At 50.0% G+C, this 12,895-nt stretch overlaps 1 protein-coding gene and 1 long non-coding RNA gene across 2 annotated transcripts in view; both read right to left on the reverse strand.

Annotated features, from left to right (window-relative positions):
* Nucleotides 1-3,454: 3,454 nt before the first annotated feature.
* HOXC4 (homeobox C4) lies at nucleotides 3,455-4,974 on the reverse strand. Its single transcript, XM_057410348.1, has 2 exons — nucleotides 4,408-4,974; nucleotides 3,455-3,811 (listed from the first exon to the last, which is right to left on the reverse strand). The coding sequence occupies exons 1-2, from the start codon at nucleotides 4,949-4,951 to the stop codon at nucleotides 3,465-3,467; spliced, it is 891 nt and encodes a 296-aa protein (XP_057266331.1). The 5' UTR covers nucleotides 4,952-4,974; the 3' UTR covers nucleotides 3,455-3,464.
* A 1,346-nt stretch (nucleotides 4,975-6,320) lies between these two features.
* The window catches only part of LOC130599681 (uncharacterized), a 34,199-nt gene continuing 27,624 nt past the window's right edge, over nucleotides 6,321-12,895 (reverse strand). The window contains exon 2 of the long non-coding RNA XR_008972280.1: nucleotides 6,321-6,495. This is a non-coding gene — a long non-coding RNA (uncharacterized LOC130599681). The remainder of the gene's footprint in view (nucleotides 6,496-12,895) is intronic.

Below are 12,895 nucleotides of genomic sequence, written 5' to 3' on the forward strand. Positions count from 1 at the left end.
CCTTTTCCCGCTCCCTTTTCATTTTTCCCATTTCCCCCATTTTCCTCGTTTTTTTCCAATTCCCCCTTTTTTTCTCCTTCCCCCCTTTCCCCTCTTCCCCCTTTTTCCCTTTCCCTTTTTTCTCCTTTTTTCTCCCTCTTTTTCTCTTTTTTTCTCCCTTTTTTCCCATTCCCCCCTTTTCCCCCTTTTTCTCCCCTTCCCCTCTTCGCCACATTTTTCCCCTTTCTCCCTTTTTCTCCCCTTTTTTCCCCTTTCTTTTTACTCTTTATTTCCCTCTTTCCTTCCCCTCCCCTTTCCTACTCTTTTCCCTTTTCCCCCTTTTTTCCCTCCTTTCTCTCCATCCCCCCCCTTTTTTTTTTACCCCCCCCCCAGCCTTGCTCATGTAATTTCCCCTCTCCCCCTGCACCACAGCCAAAGCGGGGGGGAGATGTGGGGTGAGGACCCTCCCGTAGGCAGGAGCCCACCCTGGGCACCCATGGGTCCTGCCACCCCCAGCGCCCCCCCCCCAAATTGGATACACTCAGCCTGGGGGTACAGCACCGCCCCCCAGAGCCCCTTCCCACAGCTCCAAACTCCAACATCCCCCATATCCAAGAGGGAGAAACCCAACCTGGAGCCATGCTCCTTCCTCCCACCCTCCTCCTCCTCCTCCTCCTGCCTCCAGCCCAGCCCGCAGCACTGCAGATGCCCAGCTCTGCCCCTCATCCCCGAGGTGATTTTGGGGGCTGCCTTGCCTCAGCTTGGGGGCATTGGGAGGCTCGGGGGGGGGGGGGGGGAGCACCCACATCCCAGCACCTGGGGCTGCCCCTTCCCCGCGGTTTTACTGCTTTTCCCTGCTCTAAACCTCTTGTTCTCCCCTTCCTGATCCCTTTCCCCCGATCGCCCTCTTTCTGCTTTGATTTCTTGCCTATATAAGACGACATTAAAGATACCCAACTTCCCACGGGATGGGCCGAGCTTTAGGTGCTGTTTCCTGCTCGTTATTTAATTTTGTTCTATTTTATTTTATTTTATTATTGTTTTTTAGTCTTACATCATCTTATTTTATCTTACGTTCTCTTATCTTATGATTTCTTATCTTATTTTATCTTGCTTTATCTTATCTCTAGGTTAGTATTCTATTTTGCTCTATTTTCCTCTGTTTTGCTCCGTTTTACTCTACTTTGCTCTACTTCATCTTACTCTCTTTGGCACTCTTTTACTCTATTTTACCCTATTTTGTGGTTTCAGGCCTGGGTTTTATCTGCCTTCTGCTCCTTAGCTGCACAGGCTGGGATCTCCCTTGGAAAAAGCCCAAATCCCAACTGGCTCCCAACACCTTTCCCTGCTCCGTAGAGGAGATGGAATGGTTCCGGGTCCTGTCGATATCTTTTCTCTTTCCAGCCTCATCCTTGTATTAATATCACTGAAGGAGGATGTGAAAGAGGGGAAGGGGAAAAGAAGCGGATGAGCTTTTCCATACAAACTCCTCGGGATAAATGGGAACCCTCCTCTCCCCCTCCATCCCCAGCGATCACAAAGGGGCCTGAGACCATAATTTGTTCCCTGGAAGCTTAAATCGATGGTGGAGAGGGGGAAAGCAAACAGATAAAGAGAATAAAACCCCCATAAAGATGCTGGCAAAGGCTCCCCTCCAACACCTCAAGGTCCCAGGCTTGGGGGGGGGGGCACTTCCAGCAGGCCTCCCTCTCCCAGCCTCTTTCCATGAGGATTTTTAAGCAGCGAACTTCCCAAACCAAGGCCTCATTCACCAACAAAGCAGGGAAAGCTCAAGCCCAGCGTCTCCCTCTGCACCCCCTGCCCTGCCTTGCTCAGGAACGGAGGGGGACACCCAGGTTTTACCCTAAAATCCCCCTATTGCTGGCAACGCGCAGGCCGCCTCCAAAGGCCAGGAGCAATGACTTGGGGTTATTAACGCTATTACTGTCATTATTCCCATTATTATTATTATTATTATTATTAAAGAGGCTTTTCATTACCGGGCAAAATTCAATGTGACCTCTTGGCTTGAATGAGTCGATGCGAGGGCACCACGACAGCAGGAGAAATAGTAATAATAATAATAGTAGTAATAATAATAATAATGATTAGTAATACTACTACTACTAATAATAATAAAAACTGCAAAAACACCACGAGAAAAAGTTCAAAGAGGACCTAACCCCAACCCATTTTCTGCGGGGTGGGCAAGAAAACACAGAGGCAAGCCTGGAAGCGACCCCCAATGCACAGCCCTTGCCTGAAAAGCCCCAATTCCTCCTTTTTTACCCCCATTTTTTATGTTCTGACATTCAGAAGGCAGTGGTGATGCCCTAAAAACCCTGGAGCTGAGAGTTATCTTTAGGCTTGCTTCAACTGAACTTAAGCAGCCGCTGGTGCACATGGGCTCCATTGCACATTGTCCCAGCGTTTTCTTATCCTTATTATGATGATTTTGGGGCGGGTTTGATGGGGGGGGGGGTGTTGGGGGGGGGTAGAGGATATAGGGGATCAAATAAGTCACCAGACATAGAAGTAAAACTAATTCACACTGACTGGTTTATTGAACACTGGGACTTCCACGTACACACTAAAACTCTTTTATTGCAAGTTTACAATGAGCAGGTCAAAATGGGTCCAAAAAACCACAAATAAGCACGACAAAAAAAGAAAAAAAAATATAATATAAATAAAGCCCTCGCTACCGACTGCTTCAAACCTTCTTCTGCTTTGATTTCTTGCCATCTGCCACTCGGGCTCTCTCGCACTGCCCTTTGCCTTCTCAGTTTGCCCAGCAAAGCCTCGTGTGCTGCTTCGTAGCGTTTTGTTTGCCCTTTATTTTCCCGTTTTCTAGCGATTTTAAAGCTTCCCCCCCCTCCCCAACACCACCTTGCTACAAAAGAACTTCCTTCGCTCATTGTGCATTTGTAATGCAGAGAAAAATAAAACGGGGGGGGGGGGAAATACCTACATTTCCCTTTTGTTTTGCTGTTGGTTCGTCTGCTTTTGGCGTCCAATATTCCCATCATTTCTCCATTTCCATTCAGCCAACAGAAGATTCCCTTTTGCCTTCTTTTCCCTTCCCCATACCCCCCCCCCCCCCAGCTCCCTCCCCATCCCCCAGCTCTTCAAAAAATAAATAAAACCCTTGAAACGGCGTTAAAAAAAAAAACAAAATAAAAGAAAACCCCGCAGGTACAGACACCTGGCCTCATGCTACCGGACATGCACCTAAAGCCCGTGGTCTCGGGGGTGGGGGTGTGAGGGGGGGACGACGACGACGACGACGGGACACCCGTTGGGTTTTATACGCACAGGAAAAAATCATCATCATCATCATCATATTATCATAAGAAAAGAACTACGAGGGGGAAAAAGAGGGGGGAAGGGAAAGAACCAAAATATATATATATATATATTAGATTCTATAAATAATCCAGAGTCATTTGTGTGCGGGGTTGGGGTTGGGGTTGGGGTGAGGGGGTTTATAACCTGGTGATATCCTCCGTGCGCGGGTCCTGCGCGGCGGCCGAGGGCAGCTCGTCGCCCGCGGCCGTGCTCGCCGGGGCGGTGGAGGCGGCGGCGGGGGCTGCGGGTGCTGCTCGTACTTTGGTGTTGGGCAGCCTGTGGTCTTTTTTCCACTTCATCCGCCTGTTCTGAAACCAGATTTTGATCTGGCGCTCGGAGAGGCAAAGCGAGTGGGCGATCTCGATGCGCCGCCGCCGGGTCAGGTACCTGTTATAGTGAAACTCCTTCTCCAGCTCCAGAACCTGCTGCCTGGTGTAGGCTGTCCTGGATCGCTTGGGTTCGCCTCCATTGTAATTGGGGTTCACTGGAAAGGAGGGGAAGGAAAACAACAACGAAAAAAAAAAAAAAGAACAAAAGAAAAAAGGCAAAAAAAAAAAAAAAAACAACAAACAACAAAAGAAAGGAAAGGAAAAAAAATAGAAAAAAAAAAAGGAAAAAATACAACAAAAAAATAAAAAACACACAAGGAAAATCAGCGTGGATGGAGAGAGGGGACTGGAGGAGCCGGGGGGGGGGGGGTGGGGAGGGAAAAAAACACAAAAGTAATAGGCTAAATAGGTAATAAAGAACTTTGGGCAGCTCAAGAGTTTCTATTCTAATAGGAAGGGGTTTCCCTGGCTCAAAAGACTGAATTATTTATGCACCCCTTACAAAGCTTTCGGAGTTTCACACATACATAACAGAGCGAGCCACATGGCTAAGGCTGCCCACAGTAGCTCGGCTATAAAATTTATGGTGGGTGTAATTACCCATTCGGAGTCGTAAATCCAGTTCAATTGTGCTAACCCAAAGCCTCTCATGGAAGGGAAGGAAATAAAAGAGAGGAAGAGAGCGAGAGGGAGCGAGCATGGTGTGAAAAGAAGAGCCGAGAGACAGAAGAGGAAAATAAAAGTTGCATACCAGTACTGACGTGGATTTTTTTCATCCAGGGATAGACTATGGGCTGTTTGGATGCTGTGCTGGTGGGATGCTCGGGGTTTGGCTGGCTGCAGGCTGGAGGGGCTGGGGAAGGAGTGGTGGAGGAGGAGGAGGACAAGGCAGCTTGCTCGCAGAGCTGCTGCGCTTTCTCTGAGAGGTGCTGCCCTCCTGGAGCTGGCCCCGGTCCCCTTTGGAGCGTGGCCGGGTTGCCGGGTGCCTGGAGCCCCCCGCAGCCGAAGGGCCGGTCGGGGAAGGAGGGTCGCGGTACCGGGTACAGCTCCGGGTGGTGCTGGTAGCTGGGCTCCCTGCCCCGGCTATAATACTCCGGACTGTGGTCTGGGATGTAATTATTTTGCGAATATTCCTCGCATGGAGGAAATTTCGGATCGATGTAGTTAGAGTCCATCAAATAAGAGCTCATGATCATTAATTTCTGGAGTGGAAAATAATTTTTCTCGCTTTGTCGTTTTTCTGCTCCATAAAGCCCTCCTACTAGCTGGCGACCCCGTAAAGTTACTTTCACCATGTGACAGCCGCGGCCAATCACACCCGCCAGCCCAGGCCCCGGATTAGGAACCAAAAGCTCCTGCAAAATGCACCCAAATTGGGGGGGGGGGGGGGGGGGGGGGGCTTGGTTGGGGGGGGGGAGGAATGATGATGATGATGATGATGATGGGACTATGGGAACGGGAGATGCGCATCAATGCGGCCGTCACCGCGCCTCTGGGTGGCTGGGGGGGGGGGGGGGGGGGGATGCACGCCATAGGGGAGACACCCCTAGGGAGGGGGGGGGGGGGTGTAAGGGTGAGGGGAGGGGGTAAGGGTTAATGTGGAAGAGGGGTGAACGGGGGGGCACTGAGCATCCCCCCGCCATCTGAGCTGGGAACAATGAGCCCCCCCCCCGGTGTAAGTGTGTGCATGGAGGTGTCCCCCCCCCTCCCAGCTGCATTGACCCTTCAGACCCCCCCAGACTCTTCCCCCAGTAGCCCCCCATCTGCCCCCCAATACTGGGGAGGGGGCCAGGGTACGTTGGGGCCCCCCCCCTCACCAACCTGGACCCTCCCATCCCGGAGGGGAGAGGGTTAAACACCAGCAGCACCTATTTGGGAGGTAGGGGGGGCGTTACCTGGAAGGTAGAGGCAGGTTTGCCCCCCCCCCCCCCCCTTCTCCCTGCCTACAACCAGCGGTACAGACAGGGCGAATCTGGGGCTCCCCCCCCATAGACAACGAGGACACCCCCAAAATGCCCCCGCTTTGCTTAGCCCCGGCCTTAAAGCAAAGCAGGAGGGATTGGGGGGGGTGCCTATGATTTGGGGGGGGGGGGCAGCACCCTGCATCTTCCTCACCCTGGTGCTGTAGGTGAGGTACCCATGGGGTGCCATGGCCAGGCGTGTGCAGCACCCCAGGCCGCTTGACCCTTGCTTTGGGCATCGACCTCCCCATCCTCAAGCTCGGGCGCGGGTAGGGGCGTATATATCTATATTTATATATGAAATTACATATATACACTCAAAAATCCATATATATGGGGGGGTATATACATATTTATATATGAAATTACATATAGATACACAAACCCCCATATATCTAGGCACTATAGAGCCGTATAGATGTGATTTGGGGTTAAAGCTAGAGGGACACGTTAAAAATGGCTCCCAGCACCCCAGCCCAGGTCGGGGAGCTGCAGATGGATGTCACCACTTTGGGCGGCTTTTCAGCTGCCTCAATTAGAGCTTCCCTTCTGATTTCTCCATCTCCATCTCGCCCTAAAGAGAGGGGCAGAGGAGGGAGGTGGGGTATTCCCTCCTTGTGCTTGATAACAATTATAGCTGAAAATCATAGCTTGCAGGGCATTGCCATATTTTACTTGATAACAATAAAAGTGACACATAAAGTTAACTGTTTATGTTTTATTTATTAGACTAAATGTGCCAGCGGTGTCGAAGGCTTTTGGCTGGTTGTTACAGCTTTTTATGGGGTTGTAAAACGCCATAAATCAGTCACCGCGAAATGGTCGGGGCTCTTTGTGCTCTTGGCTCAGAGTTGTGTTTGCGGTGGCTGCTGCTTCTTCTGGAGAGGAAAAGTAGTAATGGGGGTTTATTTGGATGATTATCAGCCCCCCCCCCCCCAATCATTTGCTTTTTCCCTTTTTTCCCCTCTTTTTTACCCCTTTATTTTTCTTCCCCATCTTCTTTCTATTATTATTATTATTATTACTATTGCTATTATTATGACTATTATTATTATCAAGCCCTGGCAAAGACCAAACCCCGCGCTTCCACTTTGTCTCCCCCCCCCGCCCCTTAGCAAGTGCCATCAGGAAGATTTAATTAGGAACGCCGCAATTAAGAGGAAAGCAGAACTTTCCAAGGCTCTGGCATCGCCCATATATTCCCCTAGAGACGAATTTGTGACTGGGAGACGCTCACACAAATTCGAGTCTACAGGGTACATATAGGCGACGGGGAGGGTTGCGGGGGGGGGACCCCCCCCCTGGACACCAGCTCCGCATCCCTGGGGGGACCCTAGGTGGGGTTTTGGGCTTAAATTGGCCTTTTTTAGGCCTTTTTTTGGGGGGGGGGAGGTTTATTGAGGGATTTGCAGGGCTTGGCTAATTGCTGGCCCCATTCACGGGCAGAGCTTGCTCCTTCCTAAAGTTGTAAATCCCTGTTTTACCTATAGAACCGCCTGTATATATCCCCCTATACAAAGTCAAACCCTTCCTCTTCCCCCTGAGCTTTTGGGATAGGGAGTGAAGGCGGATGGGAGCTGGTTGGGGCAAAAAACCAACCCGCCTCCGTGCTTAGAAACGTATTCCGGAGCCCAAAGCATTGATTTCAATAGATCCAATAAATTCCTTTTCTCCAGCTATACTTCATCCTGCCCCAACACCTCAGAGTCATGCAGGGCTTTGACATTTATAGTTGAGCCTGATGCAACAACTTTATTCCAAGGCTGAGGGAATATTGAATAAAGATGGAGAGTTAATAAAGTAATTTTTACCTACGCACATCCTTCCTTCTCTCCCCCCCTCCCTAAAATATATGGGTTTCAATAAGCACCAGTAGAATAAATAAATATCCACAGGTAGCTCTCTTAAAGCTATGCTAGATGTTTAAAAATATATATTATTATTAGAAGAAGAACAGGGAAATAAAGCACGAAACAAACAGGCACCAATCCAAGCACTGAATAATCCCAGGCGTGAAGGTCACAAACGGGGCGGCTCTGGACTCTGTCGCTTTCTTAACGGGGGAAACTCAACTTTATACCCCCCCTTCCCCTTTGCACCCCCTGGTTCCCACCTCGATAAATCTAATTTTAAGGACTCGCTGCTCCATCCTCTGCTCCTGGGGTTGGTTTATGGGGGGGGGGGGGCGTTTGTTATAACAAACAAAAAACCCTAAAAATCAGACAGAAATCCTCCGGATTTCTTACAAACGCACCCCCAAAAATGCCTATTTTCCTCTTTTTATTGTTTTTGCCTTCATATTTCCCCCCTCCCTTCGCCTTTTAACCAGAGTCAACCGGTGCCTCCTGTTAAAGTGGATTTTGTATTTATTTAACGCAATTCCCCCCCCCCCTTTTTTTTTTTGTCTTTTTCCCTGTAAAATAAGTCTGCAGGGACGTGTGAAGAATAGTTGTACAAGAATCTGGCTCTTTTGTCTATAAAGCAGCCCTCCCACCGCTCTCCATCCCTCGTCCCCCCACCACCGTGCCGAGAAACACTTTGGGGAGGGACAAAACCCAAGGAAACGCAGCACCTCGGCAGCGAAAAATGCAGCAAAAAAAAAAATAACCCAAACCAGGCAGAAAAACTGGGGGGAAAAACATGAAAATTGACTCATTTCGGGCTTTATTTCCTTCTCCTACCTAGGGCGAGGGTGGGAAATAGAGAAGTGGTTAGTGTCGCGGGGGGATTTGGAAGTACAAAGCGCCTTTTTGACAGTACTGAAGAAAAATCAGGATGCATTGTCTCTCCGGATTCATTGTGCTGGCTATTACCATACTGACCGTTTGGTAACCTGTACCGCGGCCCATTAGCAATCTGTGCTCTCCAGCAAAAAATGAAGTACCTATCTACTGGGGGTTGGTTATCCCGTGTTCCCTAAGAATAGGGAAAGCGAAGGGGAAAAGCTCGCCGAGGGTGAACCCTGCCTCCTTGGGATGCGGGAGGTGGCGATCAAATTGGGAGCGGAGTTTTATTGCGAGCTGGGTTTAAGGTGATGATCTAAAGAGAACTAACACACACACACACACACACCCCACGTCTATATTTGCTATTAAACAGTTGCGTTCTCCCTACCGCAATCAACGCCAAATAACGCTTGAAACCCCCATTTTTTAGCTCCCAACTCGAAAGCGGCGAGGGCGAAGAAGCCCTTTGGCTTTTTGTCCCTTCCCAACGCAAGCAGCAGACAAGGTCTAAGCCATGCAAAGGGATATGCAAATGGTTAATTGATTTTTGTGCTCCCCCCCCCCCCCAACCCCTTTAAATCTGTTGTCAGTAGAAGTAATGAATCGACCTCAAACGATTTTAATAAGCAAGGGCTGTCACCCAAACTCCTGGCCTGCCCATTTTTCTTTGGAGCCTCTTTGCTCTCGACCGAACCAATAACGTAAATATTTATCCCTTCGTTTTAACGCCTGCAAAGACGAATCCCTCCGCTTTGCCACCAAACAGCAACTAAAATATGCAAACCAGGTTCTCCCATCCCCTCCCCCTTTTTCTTCCACCCCCCCACCCCCCCCCCAGGAATTCAATTTTCCTCGAATCTCGTTGAAAGTGGCTTTTTAAAAAGTGCCCGCATTTTAATATTGGTGAGACAGCGTGACCTGAATTTCACCTCAACTGTTTGACTTGATCCAATAGGTCACTGCCAAGGAGTTATTGATGGGGGAACTCCATTGAAATTTCTCTCCTCACAAATGGCCTTTAGATCTTCTAGCGAGTTCAATAACTAGTTATAATGTAGAAGGGGAAAAATGAAGCCCAGAGGCAAACTAATTTGATGTTTCATTTTTATGCCGGAGAAATTGTTGGTTTTTGTTCCTCTCGGCCCCGTCGCCAAAGGAGAAGGGGACCAAAAAAGAAAGGGAAGGAGGTCGGAGCGAAGCCCCCTCCTCGCCGAGGCTTCGCTGGGCTACAAATGAGCCCAGATCTTAGTCCTCGTTTAATTGGTATCGGCGCATCAGCCCCAGAGCTCCTCGGGACTCGGTGGAGCAGGAGCTCAGCAAGGGTGAAACTTGCTGTTTGGTAGGAAAGACACCTTTTTTCCTCCCTTTTTAATCATTTTTTTCAATTATTATAATTATTTTATTTTTTTCCCTTTATTTTTCCCTTTTTCTTTATTCTCCCTTTTTCTTCATTTTCTTTATCTTTTTTCTCTTATTTCCTTTTATCCTTTTCCCCTTTCCCTTTTTGCCTCCCCCTCCCAACCCTTGTATCAGAAAGCGATCGTTTAAACCAAATCCACCAGTAACCAAGTGACACCGCTCCCCTCTCCATCTCCTCCTGCGCTTTAACAGGACCCCGCAGCTCTGCTCCCCATAAACCCCCCCAAAAAACAGACACCCCCTTCCCCCTTTATTCCCCAGATCACCCCAGTTCGTGTGACCGCATCTGGGCTCTTCCCTCATTTGTTGGCCTTGGGGAGGGTTTTCTCCCTGTTATTTCCTTCGAATCCATTTTATTCCGGGCTTAAAATCTTTGTTTGAGCTCGGGAGGGGGTTCTAGGAGTAGGGGGGGGCTCTTGGAGGCAGAGGAGAACCCGGCTGGAGGATGCTTTTAAGTGATGTATATACAGGAGCTAAGGTTTCTCCTTGACTTTTCATAGACAAAGACGACTTTTACACTGACCCACCGGGTAATTGCTGAACCCTGGGTTAAGTTGAAAAGAAAACATTGGGCTTGGATTGGGGAAAGGGCGTGTTTTGGGGGGGGGGGGGGGGGAAGAGAAAGTGAAAGTTGAAGGAGAAAGTGTCCAAGGGTTGCAAAGGGCCCATTAGCAGATCTAGAGATGTTATTGTATGGGGTGGAAACATACACAAACTTGAGCCCGAGCCCTCCTGTTGGAGAGAGCTTCTGCTTTCAGCGGTGCTTAATGCTCTTACCCCATGGAAATCTTCCTTGGGGATGACAATATGAACGATTAACATCATCGTGTGTGTGTGTGTGTCGTCCCCCCCAGACCCCCTCTGGTTGTAAATCCACTTCTGGGCTCCATAATCCTTCTGGATGGCTTAGGCCGGGAGAAGGGGATGGGAAAAGTTTCTGTGTAGGGACGGGGAATAAAAATGAAGTCGTTTTTCCCCCTAAAAAAGAGTTCATCCAGCCCCAACTGGAGGGGTTTAGGGGGGAGTTTGGGGAAAGAGAAGCCCTGGCCCGCTGTTGCTGCAGAAGGAACGTGGCAAAGCTGGCTCAGCCTTAACTCGAAGGGATGCAGAGCCGCGGGCCTGGCTCCAAAGTGGGGTGGAAGGGGATAAACCAAGGGGAAACTCCCTTTTCTCGGTGCATTTTGAGTCCTCCCAAGCGAGGACTAAGCCCAGGTTTTATCGCGCTGCACTCAGCCCTTTTTAACACCCTTTGCAACCCTCCGGGTACACCTCGGATCAACACCCAGCTCTCATTTAAACCTTCGGGTGTCCCTTCCTCTGGATGCAGGGCAGTGAAAAGTGGGCTAAAGAGGGATGGAGAAGGGGGTGACACGCGTGAGGAGGTGGAGGTAAGAGAGGGGTCCTGCCCCTATGGGGCCCGGCAGCATCACATGGAGGGCAGATCCCGGCCCCGCAGCAGATGTGGAAGGGACTGGATGAAGGGCAGGATGATTTAAAGGCCCGGTTTTATCGCCTCTCGGGCCGTGTTTTAAACTCTCCCGCTGTGTAAACACGCTCTTCAAACCCGACACGACCCAGATGCGCGCAGCTCCGCGCCCATGGGCGCAATCCAGCCCTGACAGCAGCCGGGCGGGGGAATGGGGCTTTACCTCGGGGTAACTCTGCTCCAGGGAAGGGGAAAGAGGGATGGGGAGGGATGTCCCCTCCGCACCCGCAATCTGGCAAACCCCTTGGCCGAGTCATCAAATAATAATAATAATAGCAATAATAATAGCAATAATAATATTAATAGCAATAATAATGATGCCCCAGGAAGGCTGCGCGGACACCCTGGAGCCCCTTGTTAAAAGTGGGAAAGACGGGATTGAACGCTTGGAAAAGATGCTCCCCGCTCCCTTTAATGTTTATTTATACTTTTTCTTTCACCAGGGTACTTTCAGTTTAATCTTTCGCAGTGCAATAAACTATTATCTTAGTTAATCCCCAAGGCGAATCCATCAAAACCTTTTAATAAAAACGTTTCCTGGCTTCCGCGGGGGCTTCCAGCAACAGGAGCTGAGAAAAGGCGAGCCCCGGGGTGGGATTTGAGGGGGTATCCCTAAAAATTCCTGCTAGGAAAATAGGGGGAGAGGGGGTCCACCCCCCCCCCCCCTACTTTCCTCGGAGGGGTTATTAGGATTCTGGAGGCATGGGGAGCTGCGGGAGCCATCACTCACGGCCCCCGGAGCAAAGGGAGCCGGGCTGGAACAAGAGGAGCCGTGGGGATGATATAGAGAAGGAGGCCGGCAGCATCAATCCCGACCTGATAAGAAATCGGCTGCTTCCCTGAAGAAAAAAAAATAGAAGAAAAGGGAAAGAAAGGAAAAAAAAAGGGGGATAAAAATAAAGGGAAAAAAAAAAAAAGGAGGGGGGGATTTTTTTAAAAGAAAGAAGGAAAAAAGAGGGGGGAAAAAGGGGAAAAATCGCTGCACCCACAGCCTGGGCCGTAGAGGTTCGGGGAGGAAAATCGCCTTTTCCCAATGCTAAAGGTGCCCCCGAGCCTTTAGATTTGCTGGGAAAACTGGGAAAGGTGAACTGATGGGGGGGGGGGGGCGGAAAGAGGGAAAGGGCAAAGCCCAAAGGGCACGGTGAGGGTCGCTGCAAGGAGCAGCCTGGCGAGAGCTTGTGCAAGCCGCAGGTCACACACACACACACAACCCCCCCCCCAAAAAAAAGGCTTCTTTGAAGTCCCACATCTGACCTGAAACCTCGCGCTCGGGGCTGGAGTGAAGGATGAGGCGTTCGTGCCGCCCGCTGAAAGCTCCCCATAAAACACAGGTTGGTTCGTACTCCGCTTCCTTCCCCCCCCATACACACACACACCCCCCCCCCTCAGCCCCATGACCCTGCCGAGGTTTTAAAGCTTCTTATTTCGCCACTATATGGCAGAGAATTAATGTCGACAAGAGGCAGGTAGCGGAGAGGAGCGGGCGCAGATGGGAGATGTCAGCTTGAGTCTGCAGGTAAATTTTTCCCCCCGTTTCCCAAGGCTTTAGCACGTAAGAAAGGGAAAGGAAACCAGGAAAAGAAAGGGAAAGGAAACCAGGAAAAACAGCAGGAAACAGGGATTTTTTGTTGTTCGGACACACGCAAG

This window comes from Pezoporus wallicus, unplaced genomic scaffold (assembly GCF_028554395.1).
Source record: "Pezoporus wallicus isolate ANWC-B61680 ecotype Strahan unplaced genomic scaffold, APGP_CSIRO_Pwel_v1 contig_10711, whole genome shotgun sequence".
Classification (NCBI taxonomy): Eukaryota; Metazoa; Chordata; class Aves; order Psittaciformes; family Psittacidae; genus Pezoporus; species Pezoporus wallicus.

Excerpts from the sequence above, each read along its gene's own strand:
- HOXC4 (XM_057410348.1), bottom strand. The coding sequence starts at position 4,951 with ATGGTGAAAGTAACTTTACGGGGTCGCCAGCTAGTAGGAGGGCTTTAT. Across the intron at positions 3,812-4,407 it reads AAAAATCCACGTCAGTACTG|TGAACCCCAATTACAATGGA; the intron begins GTATGCAACTTT and ends CCTCCTTTCCAG.